The following is a 20,657-nucleotide window of genomic DNA, read 5'->3' on the forward strand; positions in this document are numbered from 1 at the left end:
CAGCCTGGCTGAGTTGACAACTGAACCGTCTCACCCCCGCCAAGGAGACGATGTTTACGTAAGCTGGGAGACATACCTTGTAGCTTGCTGTCACCACAATTAAACCCAAAAATAAGCAAATTAGAGAAAAATAAGACAGGTCCTAATGATAAATTTTAGTTTTTGATAAAATGACTCAAATTGTTGCCAATAAGCCATAATATTGTCAATTTTCTCATCATTTTCTCTCTAACCAACTAATCCCTGTTAAAGTATTTTTGAACAAACCACCCATTCAAAAACAATATTAATAAATATTTTATCCACCAAAAGCTAGTTTTATCATTAAATATGAAATTGGTGAAAAACCCAATGTATGTTTTGCTCACTCTTTCTAATAGTCCTTTGAAATCAACAAATTGGTCAAAAATTACTGTCTTGCTATGTTCCCAATTTTGAAGCAAAACTAACCAATCTTTCACCAAACAGATGTTCTATCACCTAGATATTCTTGTGTAGAATTTGAAAAATGCAAAAGTAACCGCAGAACCCTGCATTTGCTGCAGACCATGATTTGTTCTTATTTTGAAATGTTCAACGGAAACGTGCTCTTGGACGCTGACTGTGTGCTTTGGACCTGCTGCAAAAAGCAAGATTTCTCCTCACACACAGCGTATCTGTCATAAATTCTTTGATGTTTTGCTCTGTTTACAAATGCCTCCCCAGCGAGGTATCATGTTTGAAAAGTCACTTTTTAGCCGTGAGTATTGCATTTTAGGGAAGACTACCATTAGTCCATAAAAAAGGTAAATTCCCATCCGGTTTCCAACCACATCACACAATTTGCAGAGACTTAAACTTTTGTTGAGAATTGTTCAAAGACCACTGTCTACTTCCTGACACCCACATTTTGCACTTCCACAGACAATATCTACTAAATTCGTGCTAACGTCTTCCCAAAACGGATGACCAACCCGCTAAATTAACATCCAGATACCTTAAAAATTCACAACACTATTCCACTAAATAGGCGGCCCAGTGTTGCGGGTGGTTAGCGCGTCGGCCTCACAGCTTTGGGGTCCTGGGTTCAAATCCAGGTCACGTCCACCTGAGTGGAGTTTCCTCCAAGTACTCCGGTTTCCACCCACATTGCAAAAACATGCACGGTAGGCTGATTGGACACTCTAAATTGCCCCTATGCATGGGTGTGAGTGTGCATGGTTGTCCGTCTCCTTGTGTCCTGCGATCAGCTGGCCACCAATTCAGGGTGTCCCCCGCCTCTGGCCCAGAGACAGCTGGGATTGGCTCCAGCAACCCCTCGACCCTAATGAGGATAAAGCGGTTCAGAAAATGAGATGAGATGCAAAGTAACAGGATTATCCATCTAACACGCATGAAATGCTTGCGGGTCGACCCACTGCATTTGAGAGGACCCTACAAAGGGCCCCCTCTGGAGCAGTTGCAAAATGAACTGAAAGACTATTTAACGCAGCTAACTGCTATACATAGAGCTATCTATGTGCAGGGGAAAAGCAGGGTTCCTGAATCCAGGGAACTGACTGACGGCTCGGTGGTGCCAGGCGATCAAGTGTACATCAAGGTGTACAGGCGAAAATGGCACGAGCCAAGATGACAAGATCCTTTCAAAGTGGTGCAAGCAACACCCACGGCTGTCCAGGTGGAAGGGAGCACGACGTGGTACCACATGAACAATTGTACTAAGGTGCGTGCACCGGGATTGAAAATCAAGAAGGAGCAGAGCAGCACAGACAGCCCAAATGAGGAGCCAGAAGTTAAAGATTCACCTCCTAGTAATGGTGAACTGCGTGCTGTGGGCGCTGGTGACTCCGAGACCAGTGACCCAGCCCTTGGGGGCAGTGAAGAAAGCCATCCAATAAGGTCAATCATGAGGTAAAAGTGCAAAATGCAATCACAACGCAAGCACCAACACCGGCATCTAGAGATGTGCTGGAAGTTGCAAAACTGTGGACTGCTAAAGTTAGGGCAAGTCAAATGGGAAGTTTGGAAGACATTCGTTCAATCGCAGTGTCAGTGGGGGACCGGTGCTTAGATCATACCAAAAACCCTTAGACTGGGGATCAGAACAGTGTAGTATACTGATATTGAAGAAACTCGGGCAGTGGAAAGTGGGTGTAAGGCTAAAGCCACATTGGAGGATAGCGAGCTATTGCTTCCATTTAATAGTGGAAAGGTCAAAAGGGAATCGAACGGAAGTCAAAGTATCTTTTTTAAGTGTTTTTGTGATCCAACAGGGCCACAGTTATCAATGTGGCCAATGAGGCGTACACTGATTATACTATGTGATTCACAGCTAATGCCACTCAGCAACCTCAATCAGGTGCACATAATCTGGCTACGACTGTGAGAGCAAACGATGTGCCTACAAAAATACATTCATCTAATGCAGTGGTCTCAAACTTGCGGCCCGCGGGCCAACTGCGGCCCTCGGGACGATAATTTGGGGCCCCCGTCTTAATATGAAAGATCGATATATATTTTTTTATTTTATTATTTTTTTTTTTTTTATTATTTTTTATTTATTTATTTTTTTACCCCTTTCCCCATGATGGCGCCGTTTAAGTGGCAGCCAGTGGCAGTAGCTCTGTCCACTCATGTTTTTCTTGTTTTACAGCATGTTTTACATGAAAAATTAGAGGGAACATTGACATGCACCTGCTTGTGGCAGGTGTGATACTGGTGTGCCGATAGCGAGCAATGATGATGTCATGACCGGATGATTCGCCTAAAGACGTTTCGCCGACGGACGTTTGACAGACGGACAGGTCGTACTAGTATTTGTTAGTTTAATGATTAAATACAAATACTAGTATTTGTATTTAATCATTAAACGCTGTTTTCAGCTGGATTTGACCGAATTTGAGAGCATTTTGACCCGTTTGGCGAATGGACGTCTATAGACGTTTATTTGCCTCCATCGCGATATCATCCAGTATTTGTATCTAATCATTAAATGCTGTTTTAGGATGGATTTGACCTGATTGCTGTCATTTTACGGCTCGGTTCTGCTACATCTGCCTGCCCAAGAGTGCTTATTCCCGGACTGCCATTGATGGTAGACGAACATTGATTTTTACTATAATTTGGACAACACCGGCGGCGGGCCGGATTAAAAATCCTAACGGGCCGTATATGGCCCGCGGGCCGAGGTTGAAAAACTTGTACACACACGATCCGGCGGGGCGAGCGTTCGAATCCCGTTTCGGCGAAACCTCCGTTCGGCCGAATGAACGTTCGGTGGAACGTCCATTCGGCGACCTGCCCGTCTGTCAAACATCCGTCGGCGAAACGTCTTTAGGCGAATCATCCGAGTACCGATGATGTCGCTCACACTGGTACTCAGTGCGCTCAGGGAGGTTGTCTTTCTGCTCAGACCAACAAAAAATTAGAGGGAACTTTGGTTCGGAGCTGAATGAACCAATCACGGTGAGGTATACGGCTCTGGAGGGCGGGACATCGGCCGGGCTGTCCAGTGCCTCGCTCACTCACTCATTCATTCCTCCAATCAGCTGGGCGGAGGAGAAGCCGTGAGGCCGATCACTCCGCTCGGCGCGCACACTCCTCCGCTGCTCTCAGCATAGAACTGAATGAGGCGCTATGATCCGTGATCCAGCCTGTGTCAGTGTCTGTAGCCATCTCCGCGATTGAAACGGAGAGCGAAAGTGCACATGCGCCACAAACCCGCGCGACTGAATGTGAAAGATCAACCCGAGACTCATTCCAAGTGGAAAAACATATTACAGAGCCCCAGAGATGTCTCTTTCAAAGCCTGCCGTGAAGAGAAACGTCGGTGATGAGCACAGACAGTTTCAAGAAAAGTGGGGAGTGCAATATTTCTTTGTTGAACACAGGGGCACCCCGACGTGTCTCACTTACACTGAAAAAGTTGCGGTGCACAAGGAATACAATTTGAAACGTAATTGTACTACGAGACATGCTGAGGAGTACGAAAAATACCAGGGAGATGAGAGAGCCAACCAGGTTGCCAGTCTTAAAACACGTCTTCTGAGGCAACAGGATCTCTTCAAGAAGGCTACCAAAGACAGTAATGCAGCAGTCAAAGCTAGCTACGCCGTTTGTGAGTTGATTGATCCTGTGCTAAGTGATCCCAAATGGCTCATGGACTTGGCTTTTCTTGTTGATATCACACATGAGCTTAATGTACTGAACAAGAAGCTACAAGGCCAGGGGCAACTTGTCAGTGCTGCCTATGACAACGTGAGAGCATTCTGCACTAAACTTGTGTTATGGAAAGCCCAGCTCTCTCAGACAAACCTTTGCCATTTCCCAGCATGCATGGCTCTCGTGGATGCAGGCACACCATTCAGTGGTGAGAAGTATGTTGAGGCCATTTCGAAGCTATAGGAGGAATTTGATCACAGATTTGCAGACTTCAAGACACACAAAGCCACATTTCAAATTTTTGCGGACCCCTTCTCCTTTGATGTGCAAGATGCCCCTCCTGAGCTTCAAATGGAGCTCATTGACCTGCAGTGCAACTCTGCACTCAAAGCCAAGTTCAGGGAGGTGAGTGGAGAAGCAGACAAGCTTGGGCAATTTTTGAGAGAGTTGACCCCCAGCTTCCCTGAACTTTCCCGAAGGTTCAAGCGGACCATGTGCCTTTTTGGGAGCACATACTTGTGTGAGAAGCTCTTCTCCACCTTGAACTTCAATAAGTCCAAGTACAGGTCCAGACTTACTGATGAGCATCTTCAAGCTCTACTGAGGGTCTCCACTGCTTCCTCCCTCAAGCCAAATGTGACTGTGTGAGAAGAAGCGCTGCCAGGTCTCTAGCAGCAAGGAGTAGGCAAGAGAAGCCGTGTTCAGAATATTTCATGTTCAATGTTCCATTCAAGTTCAGAAAGTTAAAGGTTAAAGAGCTGTTAATACAGACATTTGAAACGGAATAAAAATAATTCATTTTCTCTACTTAGCCAGCCAGTGTATATCTACTGTATGCTCATTAGTATTATTTGGTTTTGTATTACTGATTGATTTATTTTTTATTCATCTCTAAGTTAATTTATTTAATTCATTATTTTTTGTTAAAAAATAAAGATATTTGATAACGTTGGAATGTTTTATCAGTGCTTTTCTTGTGGAAATCCTGATGCGGCCCAGTCTCACCCAGACTCGGCCTCTAGCGGCCCCCAGGTAAATTGAGTTCGAGACCCCTGATCTAATGTGACAATGACTTCGACAGTGACTTCAGTAATGGTAACAGCGCCAACAACTGAGACGTGACAGGAAATGACTCAGACCATGTCGTCGTTCCCATTTTTGGTAAAGCTAGGCCGAGAAGTTTTGAACCAGATGAATAAGTTGGGTGGGAACGATCAAGAGAAAATGGATGGTATAGATGGATTTGTTATTTGGTTAGAGAAATGACAAGTGAGCAATGTATAGCATGTTCGGTGGCCCCAACAAAACTGCCTATCATGATCCCAGACAAAAACAGTTTTAAAACATGTGCAGAAGAACAGAGGCAAGAGTGCAAAGACCGAGAGTGGGCACACAAAAATCAAGGGATTTGACGTTTTTCACTACCATTGTGCACTATTCAATGCGGACTGACACACTAGTTGATGAGTCCACTGCTCGTACGTGCTAAAATGAATGTGTACTGATTATGGGTTCACAATGGCCCTAGAGGGTCCTCCCACAAAATATGATGTTGATAAAAATGCAGAATATGAATGTTTTGCAAGTGGTGGGTTTCAGAGTGAGAGCAGCAAGAAGTACAAGTGGGTAATACAACGGTGAAATGAAATGTAACTTGGGTATTATCTTGGTTACTACATGCAGATATGACTCCTATTTTTGTCAGTGGTCCAATTGATCAGCCGTGCCATAGCATAAATGACAATACCGTACCTTCGATTTCTGGGCATACAGACAGCAGCCGTAGCCGATAGCTACTGGATAAGCGTCAATGATATATTGCGGGATGTTCTTCCGTTGCACTGGATTGGTCTGTGCACTTAGGTAACAATGAGAATGTCTGTTAAAGTAATGTATAAAGGAGTGGCTGAACTTCTTAATACTATAAGAGGGAATAGGTTAGGGTTAGGGTTCCTGACTCTCATGTTTATTTAGACTCAATAGGACAACCAAGGGGTATCCCCGAGGACTTCAAAGCCAGAAATGAAATTAAGTCAGGTTTAGAGTCCATAGTCCTCTGGATTACTCCCAATAAAAATGCAGAATGGATTAATTATGTATATTGTAATCAGCAGCATTTCATTAACTATACAAATGAAGCCCTCAGGGCAATCAGTGAGCAGTTGCGGGAAACATCTAGGATGACGTTGCAGAATCGTCAGGCCTTGGATTGGATTTTTGCCGAAAAAGGAGGAGTATGTCATATGATTGGAGATCAGTGTTGGACTTACATTCCAATGAATACTGCTAGGGAAGGAGCAATTACGGAAGCAATGGCTAAAATTAGTGAGCTAACAAGGAAGTAACTGAAAATACAAGGCATGGTCGTTCGATTGGCTAAACTCAAAATTGGGGTATTGGGATGCTAGATTGGCAAGGATGGGAATAATTGTGTTACTAATAGTTCTGACAATAGTATGCCTTTTGCTTTGTTGTGTGATACCCGTTCTGAAGAGAATACTAATGAAAGCTGTTGCAAAGCAGATGACTACGGTGTCTGTTACCAAGGTGGCAGAGGCACAGCTGGCGCAACTACTCTACGAGCAGCCTGATGTTATCAAATTCAGACGACTTGGAGGATGGGGACAGCGATTTATAGTCTTGACGGCAGATGAGGTATGATGGGAATTGGATTGGATTGGGACACTTAAACGATTGGCACCTGTGACTATTTACCACTAAGGTTACAGAGTGGGATTAGCAAGCAGATATTACCAGACACCTAGTAACTAACCACGTAATATCAGATACACATTGAGACATTTATATATACAAGGTATACAACATGACTAACATATACAATTTCAACAATGATAGTATTTAGCCATTATCAGGGTTTTGTGCATTATAGCGTTATCTTACAGTTTAAACCAGGGGTGTCAAACCGGTCCTCAAAGTGCCGCAGTGGGTGCAGGTTTTCATTCCAACTCAACAAGAGGATACCTTTTGCAAGTGTAATCAGTTAATTAAAGTCAGGTGCTACTTATTTTAGAAGACACCTGATTGGTTAAAATGTCGGCACTGGATCGGTTGGAACAAAGACCAGGACCCACTGCGGCCCTGGGCGGAATCGGTTTGACACATGTGGTTTAAACTATCCATAACAGTGCAGTATTCACATTCTACCCAATATACTCGGTTAAAGACACTAATAGCCAGTCACATCAATTACCTGTACACTGGCGCACATTTGGCGATAGACACTGGCAGTCAGGCAGAATAGGCAAATAAAAGAGTGCTCGGAGCCCTCGTGAAGAGTCTTCCTGTTGGACGAGCCACCCAGGGGCAAGCTCGGCGGGGTGAGTCAACCGAGAAGAGTCTTCCTGCTGGACGAGCCACCCAGGGGCAAGCTCGGCGGGGCGAGTCAACTGAGAAGAATCTTCCTGTTGGACGAGCCATTCACTGAGGGACACCACGAGCAGCAGGGAACCGCGAGGGGCAACAACGTCCGTCCAGGAGGCTGCCGACGGGGAAGAGGTGGAGCGAGCACCCAACTCCTGCATGTGGCGTGCCAAGCCACCATCCCAAGACAACGAGGGACGACTTCCCCGACCTGGAGTCCCTCCAGTGAACACTGTACTGATCATCGGCAGGTGATCGAAGAAAAGGGACCGAGGGACCCCAGATGCCAGTCTTACAGAGGCACAATAATCCTTTGGGTGACAATAAAGTGGAAACATCGCTCCTGCCACGTTCGTCGGGACCGACCTGCACAGGAAGCTCAAAAGAAATGAACTGTGTGATGTGTTCGAATGTTGGAACTGTACTATTTTTGTAGTTAACTACAAAAGGAGGGATTATTGTGGAATTAGATCTAATGAATCCATTATGCATTATAGTATAGGAACGTGCATGGCTGCTGCTTGAACTCTGTGTAACTCGGTTGTGTAAGCCCCCGCGAGTCGAGAAACATCCTGTGTTTACATAACCAGTCATGTTGACCTGCCAAGGAAGCGATGTTTTCGCCAAAATGATGATGATAGAGTGCAGATGTTTCCCTTTTTTGTCAATAACGGGCCTATAAAAGACGCAAGCTTTTGCAATAAAGATTGGGATCTTTCTCCTGAAAGAACATCCATTGCGTGTGCTGTTGAATCTCCGATAGCCGCCGGGCCGCCTATATTTTAACATGACTCCAAACTCACATTTTACTTTAAAACCGCCTTATAAATTTGTAACTTTACAGTGAACCTTACAACACGCACCAAAACTCAGAGCAAAATCAAATTTAAGAAGATAAATATCTTTTTTCCATATCAATTGTGGGGCCACAATTTCGCCCAAGAGCTCAGTGCGTATGGAAAGTAGGTTACTTCCCCCTTTCACGATCGGGATCACCAAATGAAGAGTGAAATCTGTTGATGTCCACTCGCGTGTTCGTCCAATGCTCCAGGAGGGTCAATAATGGAAACAGAGGCAGAAATGTGATAAAGTACTCGTCTAGTTTAATAAAATGTGACTGTCAATGATACAAACAATGGATGTTATCACATTGAGAGTGCCTCAGAGGGAGGATGCAAACTTTATATAGGGGGGGAGGATCGGGGGTATTTCCATGCTGACTCACCCTGCTGACAGCTGGGAGCCACTGACGCTGTGGTTATCGGCAGTTTTGATGATGATGATGATGCAAGCTGAGCTGAGTTCTGAACAATAACTCCTTTCACAGTACTTCCTTGAACTGAACATTCTATGTCATGTCCTCTTCACGATTCATAGTATCTCCGAAATACCACATGCGATGATTTTACTTAAGATTTTCCCTTCAAAATAAAATATTTGTACTCTGTATTAAAACCATGAATATGGAGGTGAAAATTGTGACTCAGGGGTGTCTTATATGAGATAAATTATAAAATTCAAAGATTTTAAGACAATTTTAAGGGTGCGGCTTATACGTGAAGGCGGTTAATATGCGAAAAAAGGGTATGTATGCATCAACTTCACACTGCCTTCTATCTCTCTCTCACACACACGCAAGCGCACGCACGCACACAAACACGCACACATCAACCTAAATAGCTTCCTTACGCATAACACCATAACTTCCCCAAAACAATTTGAATATCCTGGTTTAATGTTGCTACATTTCTATTAACTCAACATTACTTGAAAAGTTCACATGCGCTCTTCTACATTACGACGTGAATTGTCGAGACTGGAGCAGCCCGGTACTCCGGTTTCCGCCCACATTCAAAAAAACATGCTTGGTAGGCTGATTGGACTCTCTAAATTGCCCCTAGGTATGGGTGTGAGTGTGCATGGTTGTCCGTCTCCTTGTGCCCTGCGATCGACTGGCCACCGATTCCGGGTGTCCCCCGAGTCAGCTGGGTTTCAGAAAATGAGATGACATGAGATTGTCGAGACTGCTTTAGCATGAATCTACAACAGCCAATAAGAAGACCACATTTCCACATAAGGAGACAGACAGCAAGGAGACAGACAACCATTTACACTCACACTCAAACCTTTGGGCAATGTAGAGTGATCAACCAGTACTCCCTGTGACCCGTGAGGATAAAGGGGTTCAGAAAATGAGATGAGAACTTATGGTTACGCACGGCCAATTTGGTAGCATGTTCACCACAAAAGTCTCACCAGAGCACCTGCAACGTGAAGGCGGTGTCCATTGTTTTGGACATGGTAATAATACTTTAATAATTTCCATCCATTTAATCCGGGAGGTCTGGCAGTGAATGATCATGTTTCATTGCCGGCGATTAATGTGAATAATACAAATGATCGATTAAATAAATGTGTAGAGCAATCGTACTATCTAAAATACACTGCAGTGCGTATGTGCTTTTGCGAAGACGAAGTGCTGGCTGACGTCACGTGACAAACTTGTCGTATGTAGACGCATCACCCAAATTGTCAAGGTGGGATGCGTCAAATAATAGAGATGGATTATGCAACTTCTCTCTTGACGAAAGGTAATGAAATGTTTTTCTTTCAACATACTTCACTTTGAAAGTTTTCATTAAGGCAGGAGGCACTGCTTCTCCGAAAATTCGACCAAAAATAGAAATATGAACGAGCAGAGGTATCCATCGACGCAATCCCACTGTGAAAATGTAAGTAAATCTCACGTCTTGTGACACCACATAGTTTAGTTTAAAGTTTCTTTCCTCCGGGCAAGATTTTTTTTCCCAAGTGGTACTTGCACATGAGCATGACTTAATCGGTTATGTCTTGATATTTCAGACGTGGTGTTTGCGTAACGTGCATGTAGCAGCACACGTGTATTCTAAAGACATCTGGGTAAAACATGTCGAAGCTAGGGTGCGTGGGCCAACTGTTGTCCAGTTCTCTGGCCGTTGCACTTTAAGGCTTTGATAGTAGATGGCGATAGTGACATAAGCAGTGCTGCTCCATTAACTCTGTGGTCAAAACCTGACAATGTTCAAATAAACACAAAGTATATTTTGTTTGTCATCATCTCTCTCCCTCTCCCTCTCCCTCTCGGGCTCTCTACCTCTCGGGCTCTCTACCTCTCTCTCTCCCCCCCTCGGGATCTCTCTCTCCCTCCCTCTCGGGCTCTCTCCCCCCAGGCTCTCTCCCTCCCCTCGAGCTCTCTCCCTCCCCCGGGCTCTCTCCCTCCCGGGCTCTCTCCCTCACCCTCCCGGGCTCTCTCCCTCACCCTCCCGGGCTCTTTCCCTCTCCCTCACCCTCCCGGGCTCTCTACCTCTACCTCCCGGGCTCTCTCCCTCCTGGGCTCTCTCCCTCTCCCGGGCTCTCTCCCTCTCCCTCCCGAGCTCTCTCCCTCTCCTTCACCCTCCCGGGGTCTCTCCCTCTCGGGCTCTCTACCTCTCTCTCTCCCCCCCTCGGGATCTCTCTCTCTCTCCCTCCCTCTCGGGCTCTCTCCCCCCAGGCTCTCTCCCACCCCCGAGCTCTCTCCCTCCCCCGGGCTCTCTCCCTCCCGGGCTCTCTCCCTCTCCCTCACCCTCCCGGGCTCTCTCCCTCACCCTCCCGGGCTCTCTCCCTCACCCTCCCGGGCTCTCTCCCTCTCCCTCCCGGGCTCTCCCCCCGCCCTCTCCCTCCCGAGCTCTCTCCCTCTCCCTCCCGGGCTCTCTCCTTCCAGGGCTCTCTCCCTCTAACTCTCCCTCTCCCTCTCGGGCTCTCTCCCTCTCCCTCCCGGGCTCTCTCCCTCTCCCTCTCCTTCACCCTCCCGGGCTCTCTCCCCCTCCCTCTCCCTCCCGAGCTCTCTCCCTCTCCCTCCCGGGCTCTCTCCCTCTCCCTCCCGGGCTCTCTCCCTCTCATTCTCCCACCCGGGCTCTCTCCCTCTCCCTCCCGGGCTCTCTCCCTCTCCCTCCCGGGCTCTCTCCCTCTCCCTCCCGGGCTCTCTCCCTCCTGGGCTCTCTCCCTCTCCCTCCCGGGCTCTTTCCCTCACACTCTCCCTCCCGGGCTCTCTCCCTCTCCCTCCCGGGCTCTCTCACTCTCCCTCCCGGGCTCTCTCCCTCTCCCTCCCGGGCTCCGCCCCTCTCCCTCTCCCTCCCGGGCTCTCTCCCTCCCAGGCTCTCTCCCTGTCCCGGGCTCTCTCCCTCTCCGTCACCCTCCCAGGGTCTCTCTCCCTCCCAGGCTGTCCCCCTCTCCCTCCCGGGCTCTCTCCCTCTCCCAGGCTTTCTCCCTCCCGGGCTCTCTCCCTCTCCCAGGCTTTCTCCCTCCCCCTCCCGGGCTCTCTCCCTCTCCTTCCTGGGCTCTCTCCCCCTCCCTCTCCCTCCCGGGCTCTCTCCCTCCCGGGCTCTCTCCCTGTCCCTCCCGGGCTCTCTCCCTCATACTCTCCCTCCCGGGCTCTCTCCCTCCCGGGCTCTCTCACTCTCCCTCCCGAGGTCTCTCACTCTCCGTCCCGGGCTCTCTCCCTCGCCCTCTCCCTCCCGGGCTCTCTCACTCTCCCTCCCGGGCTCTCCCTCTCCCTCGCCCTCTCCCTCCCGGGCTCACTCCCTCTCCCTCTCCCTCTCCCTCCCGGGCTCTCCCTCTCCCTCCCGGGCTCTCTCTCTCCCCCTTCCTGGGCTCTCTCCCTCTCCTTCCCGAGCTTTCTCGCTCTCCCTCCCGGGCTCTCTCCCTCTCCCTCCCATGCTCCCTCCCTCTCCCTCCTGGCCCGGGAGGGAGAGTGCCCGGGAGGGAGAGTGCCCGGGAGGGAGAGTGCCCGGGAGTCCCGGGCTCTCTCCCTCTCCCTCCCGGGCCCTCTCCCTCTCCCCCCGGGCTCTCTCCCTCTCCCCCGGGCTCTCTCCCTCTCCCCCCGGGCTCTCTCCCTCTCCCCCCTGGGCTCTCATCCTCTCCCTCTCCCCCCGGGCTCTCTCCCTCTCCCCCCCGGGCTCTCTCCCTCTCCCCCCCGGGCTCTCTCCCTCTCCCCACGGGCTCTCTCCCTCTCCCCCCCGGGCTCTCTCCCTCTCGCTCCTGGCTCTCCCTCTCCCTCCCGGGCTCTCTCCCTCTCCCCCGGGCTATCATCCTCTCCCTCTCCCCCCGGAGTCTCTCCCTCTCCCCCCCCGGGCTCTCTCCCTCTCCCCCCGGGCTCTCTCCCTCTCGCTCCTGGCTCTCCCTCCCGGGCTCTCTCCCTCTCCCCCGGGCTATCATCCTCTCCCTCTCCCCCCGGAGTCTCTCCCTCTCCCCCCCGGGCTCTCTCCCTCTCCCCCCGGGCTCTCTCCCTCTCCCCCCGGGCTCTCTCCCTCTCCCCCCCGGGCTCTCTCCCTCTCCCCACGGGCTCTCTCCCTCTCCCCCCCGGGCTCTCTCCCTCTCGCTCCTGGCTCTCCCTCTCCCTCCCGGGCTCTCTCCCTCTCCCCCCGGGCTCTCATCCTCTCCCTCTCCCCCGCGGGCTCTCATCCTCTCCCTCTCCCCTGCGGGCTCTCATCCTCTCCCTCTCCCCCGCGGGCTCTCATCCTCTCCCTCTCCCCCCGCGCTCTCATCCTCTCCCTCTCCCCCCGGGCTCTCATCCTCTCCCTCTCCCCCGGGCTCTCATCCTCTCCTTCCCGAGCTTTCTCGCTCTCCCTCCCGGGCTCTCTCCCTCTCCCTCCCATGCTCCCTCCCTCTCCCTCCTGGCCCGGGAGGGAGAGTGCCCGGGAGGGAGAGTGCCCGGGAGGGAGAGTGCCCGGGAGTCCCGGGCTCTCTCCCTCTCCCTCCCGGGCCCTCTCCCTCTCCCCCCGGGCTCTCTCCCTCTCCCCCGGGCTCTCTCCCTCTCCCCCCGGGCTCTCTCCCTCTCCCCCCTGGGCTCTCATCCTCTCCCTCTCCCCCCGGGCTCTCTCCCTCTCCCCCCCGGGCTCTCTCCCTCTCCCCCCCGGGCTCTCTCCCTCTCCCCACGGGCTCTCTCCCTCTCCCCCCCGGGCTCTCTCCCTCTCGCTCCTGGCTCTCCCTCTCCCTCCCGGGCTCTCTCCCTCTCCCCCGGGCTATCATCCTCTCCCTCTCCCCCCGGAGTCTCTCCCTCTCCCCCCCCGGGCTCTCTCCCTCTCCCCCCGGGCTCTCTCCCTCTCGCTCCTGGCTCTCCCTCCCGGGCTCTCTCCCTCTCCCCCGGGCTATCATCCTCTCCCTCTCCCCCCGGAGTCTCTCCCTCTCCCCCCCGGGCTCTCTCCCTCTCCCCCCGGGCTCTCTCCCTCTCCCCCCGGGCTCTCTCCCTCTCCCCCCCGGGCTCTCTCCCTCTCCCCACGGGCTCTCTCCCTCTCCCCCCCGGGCTCTCTCCCTCTCGCTCCTGGCTCTCCCTCTCCCTCCCGGGCTCTCTCCCTCTCCCCCCGGGCTCTCATCCTCTCCCTCTCCCCCGCGGGCTCTCATCCTCTCCCTCTCCCCTGCGGGCTCTCATCCTCTCCCTCTCCCCCGCGGGCTCTCATCCTCTCCCTCTCCCCCCGCGCTCTCATCCTCTCCCTCTCCCCCCGGGCTCTCATCCTCTCCCTCTCCCCCGGGCTCTCATCCTCTCCCCCTCCCCCCGGGCTCTCATCCTCTCCCCCTCCCCCCGGGCTCTCTCCCTCTCCCTCCCGGGCTCTCTCACTCTCCCCCCCGGGCTCTCTCACTCTCCCCCCCGGGCTCTCTCCCTCCTGGGCTCCCCCCCTCTCCCTCTCCCTCCCGGGCTCTCTCCCTCCCGGGCTCTCTCCCTCTCCCTCCCAGGCTCTCCCCCTCTCCCTCCCGGGCTCTCTCCCTCTCCCAGGCTTTCTCCCTCTCCCTCGCCCTCTCCCTCCCGGGCACTCTCTCTCCCCCTTCCTGGGCTCTCTCCCTCTCCTTCCCGGGCTTTCTCCCTCTCCCTCCCGGGCTCTCTCCCTCTCCCTCCCATGCTCCCTCCCTCTCCCTCCCATGCTCCCTCCCTCTCCCTCCCGGGCTCTCTCCCCCCGGGCTCTCTCCCTCTCCCCCAGGCTCTCTCCCTCTCCCCCGGGCTCTCCCCCTCTCCCCCGGGCTCTCTCCCTCTCCCCCCGGGCTCTCTCCCTCTCCCCCCGGGCTCTCTCCCTCTCCCCCAGGCTTTCTCCCTCCCGGGCTCTCTCCCTCTCCCCCCGGGCTCTCTCCCTCTCCCCCCGGAGTCTCATCCTCTCCCTCTCCCCCCGGGCTCTCATCCTCTCCCTCTCCCCCCGGGCTCTCATCCTCTCCCTCTCCCCCAGGCTCTCTCCCTCTCCCCCGGGCTCTCCCCCTCTCCCCCGGGCTCTCTCCCTCTCCCCCCGGGCTCTCTCCCTCTCCCCCCGGGCTCTCTCCCTCTCCCCCAGGCTTTCTCCCTCCCGGGCTCTCTCCCTCTCCCCCCGGGCTCTCTCCCTCTCCCCCCGGAGTCTCATCCTCTCCCTCTCCCCCCGGGCTCTCTCCCTCTCCCCCCGGGCTCTCTCCCTCTCCCCCGGGCTCTCTCCCTCTCCCCACGGGCTCTCTCCCTCTCCCCCCCGGGCTCTCTCCCTCTCGCTCCTGGCTCTCCCTCTACCTCCCGGGCTCTCTCCCTCTCCCCCCCGGGCTCTCATCCTCTCCCTCTCCCCCCGGAGTCTCTCCCTCTCCCCCCCGGGCTCTCTCCCTCTCCCCCCGGAGTCTCTCCCTCTCCCCCCCGGGCTCTCTCCCTCTCCCCCCGGGCTCTATCCCTCTCCCCCCCCCCGGGCTCTCTCCCTCTCCCCACGGGCTCTCTCCCTCTCCCCACGGGCTCTCTCCCTCTCCCCCCCGGGCTCTCTCCCTCTCGCTCCTGGCTCTCCCTCTCCCTTCCGGGCTCTCTCCCTCTCCCCCCCAGGCTCTTATCCTCTCCCCCTCCTTCTCCCACGCGGGCTCTCATCCTCTCCCTCTCCCCCGGGCTCTCATCCTCTCCCCCCGGGCTCTCATCCTCTCCCTCTCCCCCCGGGCTCTCATCCTCTCCCTCTCCCCCGGGCTCTCATCCTCTCCCCTTGAAACGATCTAAATACTGTTGAAACGATCCAAATATCTAATATCAAAATATCAATTAGAGCACTCATTTAACATCAATAAGAGCACTCATTTAACACATCGGCTGCTGCCATTGACTGTCATAGGCGTCCAATGAACCTTCATTCTCTCTGGGAGAACTTGCAATGTTGAAATACTTTAGATTAGATGGTCATTTTTATCAAACATCAAAATATCAATAAGAGCACTCAGTTAACACATTGGCTGCTGCCATTGACTGTCATAGGCGTCCAATGAACCTGCATTCTCTCTGGGAGAACTTGCAATGTTGAAATACTTTAGATTAGATGGTCATTTTTATCAAACAAATAAAAATATTAGTATACTTTTAGTTAGACAGTATTTAGATCGTTTCAACAGTATCAAACAAATAAAAGTGTTAGTATACTTTTAGTTCGACAGTATTTCGATCGTTTCAACATTATTTAGACTCTAAATACTTTTGAAAAGATGTAAATACTGTTGAAACGATCTAAATATCTAATATCAATAAGAGCACTCATTTAACACATCGGCTGCTGCCATTGATTGTCATTTTAGCTCCAGTATTTGTATTTCATCACTAAGTGCTGATTTTACCGCATTTTAGTGCATTTTTGGCACTTTTGCGAATGGTCGCATTTGGTCGCGCCGACTTTTATCGCTGTCTTTCCCCCGGGAAAATCACCCCCAGAGCCCGGTAGTCATGTCTGATAAGCTCCGGTATTTGTATTTCATCAATAAGTGCGTATTTTACCCCGTTTTAGTGAAATGTAGGCCCTTTCGCAAATGGTCGTCGCATTTGGTCGCGCCGATTTTTATCGCTGTCTTTCCCCCGGGAAAATCACCCCCAATTAATGTCTGAAAAGCTCCAGTATTTGTATTTAATCATTAAATGCTGTTTTAAAAACTATTACTCCGCTTTTGGAACACTTTTCTGGGCATTCTTAACGATTTTTCTACCTTAAGAGAGATTCTCCCATTCATTCTCCCAGAGAGAATGAAGGTTTATTGGGCGCCTATGTCAGTCAATGGCAGCAGCCGATGTGTTAAATGAGTGCTCTTATTGATATTTTGATGTTTGATAAAAATGACCATCTAATATAAAGTATTTCAACATTGCAAGTTCTCCCAGAGAGAATGAAGGTTCATTGGATGCCTATGTCAGTCAATGGCAGCCGATGTGTTAAATGAGTGCTCTTATTGATATTTTGATGTTTGATAAAAAAATGACCATCTAATCTAAAGTATTTCAACATTGCAAGTTCTCCCAGAGAGAATGAAGGTTCTTTGGACGCCTATGACAGTCAATGGCAGCAGCCAATGTGTTAAATGAGTGCTCTTATTGATGTGTTAAATGAGTGCTCTTATTGATATTTTGATGTTGGATAAAAATGACCATCTAATCTAAAGTATTTCAACATTGCAAGTTCTCCCAGAGACAATGAAGGTTCATTGGACGCCTATGACAGTCAATGGCAGCAGCCGATGTGTTAAATGAGTGCTCTTATTGATATTTTGATGTTTGATTAAAAAATGACCATCTAATATAAAGTATTTCAACATTGCAAGTTCTCCCAGAGAGAATGAAGGTTCTTTGGACGCCTATGACAGTCAATGGCAGCAGCCGATGTTAAATGAGTGCTCTTATTGATGTGTTAAATGAGTGCTCTTATTGATGTGTTAAATGAGTGCTCTTATTGATATTTTGATGTTTGATAAAAATGACCATCTAATCTAAAGTATTTCAACATTGCAAGTTCTCCCAGAGAGAATGAAGGTTCATTGGACGCCTATGACAGTCAATGGCAGCAGCCGATGTGTTAAATGAGTGCTCTTATTGATGTGTTAAATGAGTGCTCTTGATATTTTGATGTTTGATAAAAATGACCATCTAATCTAAAGTATTTCAACATTGCAAGTTCTCCCAGAGAGAATGAAGGTTCATTGGACGCCTATGACAGTCAATGGCAGCAGCCGATGTGTTAAATGAGTTCTCTTATTGATGTGTTAAATGAGTGCTCTTATTGATATTTTGATATTAGATATTTGGATCGTTTCAACAGTAATTAGATCGTTTCAACAGTATTTAGATCGTTTCAACAGTATTTAGGGTCTAAATACTGTTGGAACGATCTAAATACTGTCTAACTAAAAGTATACTAATACTTTTATTTGTTTGATAAAAATGACCATCTAATCTAAAGTATTTCAACATTGCAAGTTCTCCAGAGAGAATGAAGGTTCATTGGACTGCTTCAATAAAAACACCATCTGCTATTTAATAAATTGACAGCAGATGGCAGTAGCCGATCAGGCGACCAAAAGACGACCCAAAGACTGGCGATAAAAAAGACCGGCGACCCAAAATACGACCAAACTTCCGGGCGACCTAAAGACCACGACCAAAAGACCAATGACCAAAAGACCGGCGACCAATCGACCGCACACGATCCCCCCGGGCTCTCATCCTCTCCCTCTCCCCCGGGCTCTCTCCCTCTCCCCCCGGGCTCTCTTCCTCTCTCCCAGAGCTCTCTCCCTCTCCCCCCGGGCTATCTCCCCTTCCCTCTCCCTCTCCCCCCGGGCTCTCTCCCTTTCCCTCTCCCCCCGGGCTCTCTCCCTCTCCCCCGGGCTCTCTCCCTCTCCCCCCGGGCTCTCTCCCTCTTCCCCCGGGCTATCTCCCCTTCCCTCTCCCTTTCCCCCCGGGCTCTCTCCCTTTCCCTCTCCCCCGGGCTCTCTCCCTCTCCCCCGGGCTCTCTCCCTCTCCCCCCGGGCTCTCTCCCTCTCCCCCCGGGCTCTCTCCCTCTTCCCCCGGGCTCTCTCCCTCTCCCACCGGGCTCTCCCCCCGGGCTCTCTCCCTCTCCGTCTCCCCCAGGCTCTCTCCCTCTCCCCCCGGGCTCTCTCCCCCCGGCTCTCCCTCTCCGTCTCCCCCGGGCTCTCTCCCTCTCCCTCGGCTCTCTCCCTCTCCCCCAGGCTCTCTCCCTCTCCCCCGGGCTCTCTCCCTCTCCCCCCGGGCTCTCTCCCTCTCCCCCAGGCTCTCTCCCCCGGGCTCTCTCCCTCTCCCCCAGGCTCTCTCCCCCGGGCTCTCTCCCTCTCCCTTTCTCCCCCCCCTCCCCCCCAAGGATCTCTCCCTCTCCCTTTTTCTCCCCCTGGGCTCTCTCCCTCTCTCTCCCCCCGGGCTCTCTCCCTCCCTTTCTCTCCCTCCCGGGCTCTCTCCCTCTCCCTTTCTCTCCCTCCCGGGCTCTCTCCCTCCCGGGCTCTCTCCCTCCCGGGCTCTCTCCCTCTCCCTTTCTCTCCCTCCCAGGCTCTCTCCCTCTCCCTTTCTCTCCCTCCCGGGCTCTCTCCCTCTCCCTTTCTCTCCCTCCCGGGCTCTCTCCCTTTCTCTCCCTCCCGGGCTCTCTCCCTTTCTCTCCCTCTCCCTTTCTCTCCCTCCCGGCCTCTCTCCCTTTCTCTCCCTCCCGGGCTCTCTCCCTTTCTCTCCCTCTCCCTTTCTCTCCCTTTCTTTCCCTCTCCCTTTCTCTCCCTCCCTTCTCTCCCTTCCTTCTGTCCCTCCCGGGCTCTCTCCCTCTCCCTTTCTCTCCCCCCGGGCTCTCTCCCTTTCTCTCCCCCTGGGCTTTCTCCCACTCCCTTTCTCTCCCTCTGCCTTTCTCTCCCTCTCCCTTTCTCTCCCTCTCCCTTTCTCTCCCTCTCCCTTTCTCTCCCTCCCGGGCTCTCTCCCTCTCCCTTTCTCTCCCTCCCGGGCTCTCTCCCTCTCCCTTTCTCTCCCTCTCCCTGTCTCTCCCTCCCGGGCTAACTCCCTCTCCCTTTCTCTCCCTCCCGGGCTCTCTCCCTCTCCCTTTCTCTCCCCCGGGCTCTCTCCCTTTATCTCCCCCTGGGCTCTCTCCCTCTCCCTTTCTCTCCCCCCCCGGGCTCTCTCCCTCTTCCTTTCTCTCCCTCCCGGGCTCTCTCCCTCTCCATTTCTCTCCCTCCCGGGCTCTCCCTCTCCCTTTCTCTCCCTCCCGGGCTCTCTCCCTTTCTCTCCCTCTCGGGCTCTCCCTCTCCCTTTCTCTTCCTCCCGGGCTCTCTCCCTTTCTCTCCCTCCCGGGCTCTCTCCCTCTCCCTTTTTCTCCCTCCCGGTCTCTCTCCCTCTCCCTTTCTCTCCCTCCCGGTCTCTCTCCCTCTCCCTTTCTCTCCCTCCCGGGCTCTCTCCCTCTCCCTTTCTCTCCCTCCCGGGCTCTCTCCCTCTCCCTTTCTCTCCCTCCCGGGCTCTCTCCCTCTCCCTTTCTCTCCCTCCCGGGCTCTCTCCCTCTCCCTTTCTCTCCCTCCCGGGCTCTCTCCCTTTCTCTCCCCCCGGGCTCTCTCCCTTTCTCTCCCCCTGGGCTCTCTCCCTTTCTCTCCCCCCGGGCTCTCTCCCTCTTCCTTTCTCTCCCCCTGGGCTCTCTCCCTTTCTCTCCCCCCGGGCTCTCTCCCTCTTCCTTTCTCTCCCCCCGGGCTCTCTCCCTCTCCCTTTCTCTCCCTCCCGGGCTCTCTCCCTTTCTCTCCCTCTCCCTTTCTCTCCCTCCCGGGCTCTCTCCCTCTCCCTCCCGGGCTCTCTCCCTTTCTCTCCCCCCGGGCTCTCTCCCTTTCTCTCCCCCTGGGCTCTCTCCCTTTCTCTCCCCCCGGGCTCTCTCCCTCTTCCTTTCTCTCCCCCTGGGCTCTCTCCCTTTCTCTCCCCCCGGGCTCTCTCCCTCTTCCTTTCTCTCCCCCCGGGCTCTCTCCCTCTCCCTTTCTCTCCCTCCCGGGCTCTCTCCCTCTCCCTTTCTCTCCCTCCCGGGCTCTCTCCCTCTCCCTTTCTCTCCCTCCCGGGCTCTCTCCCTTTCTCTCCCTCTCCCTTTCTCTCCCTCTCCCTTTCTCTCCCTCCCGGGCTCTCTCCCTCCCGGGCTCTCTCCCTTTCTCTCCCTCCCGGGGTCTCTCCCTCTCCCTTTGTCTCCCTCTCCCTTTCTCTCCCCCCCCCCCCCCCCCCCCCCGGGCTCTCTCCCTCTCCCTTTCTCTCCCTCCCGGGCTCTCTCCCTCTCCCTCTCCCTTTCTGTCCCTCCCGGGCTCTCTCCCTTTCTCTCCCTCCCGGGCTCTCTCCCTCTCCCTTTCTCTCCCTCCCGGGCTCTCTCCCTCTTCCTTTCTCT

General features: G+C 52.7%; 1 protein-coding gene across 2 annotated transcripts in view; it reads left to right on the top strand.

Annotated features, from left to right (window-relative positions):
* The first annotated feature begins 10,051 nt into the window (after positions 1-10,051).
* The window catches only part of LOC144078686 (uncharacterized), a 39,860-nt gene continuing 29,254 nt past the window's right edge, over positions 10,052-20,657 (top strand). For both annotated transcript variants that reach the window (XM_077607323.1, XM_077606997.1), the window contains exon 1: positions 10,052-10,253. In XM_077607323.1, the coding sequence (XP_077463449.1) occupies positions 10,209-10,253 (45 nt within the window). In that variant the 5' untranslated portion in view covers positions 10,052-10,208. The remainder of the gene's footprint in view (positions 10,254-20,657) is intronic.

Source organism: Stigmatopora argus, chromosome 1, assembly GCF_051989625.1.
Source record: "Stigmatopora argus isolate UIUO_Sarg chromosome 1, RoL_Sarg_1.0, whole genome shotgun sequence".
Classification (NCBI taxonomy): domain Eukaryota; kingdom Metazoa; phylum Chordata; class Actinopteri; order Syngnathiformes; family Syngnathidae; genus Stigmatopora; species Stigmatopora argus.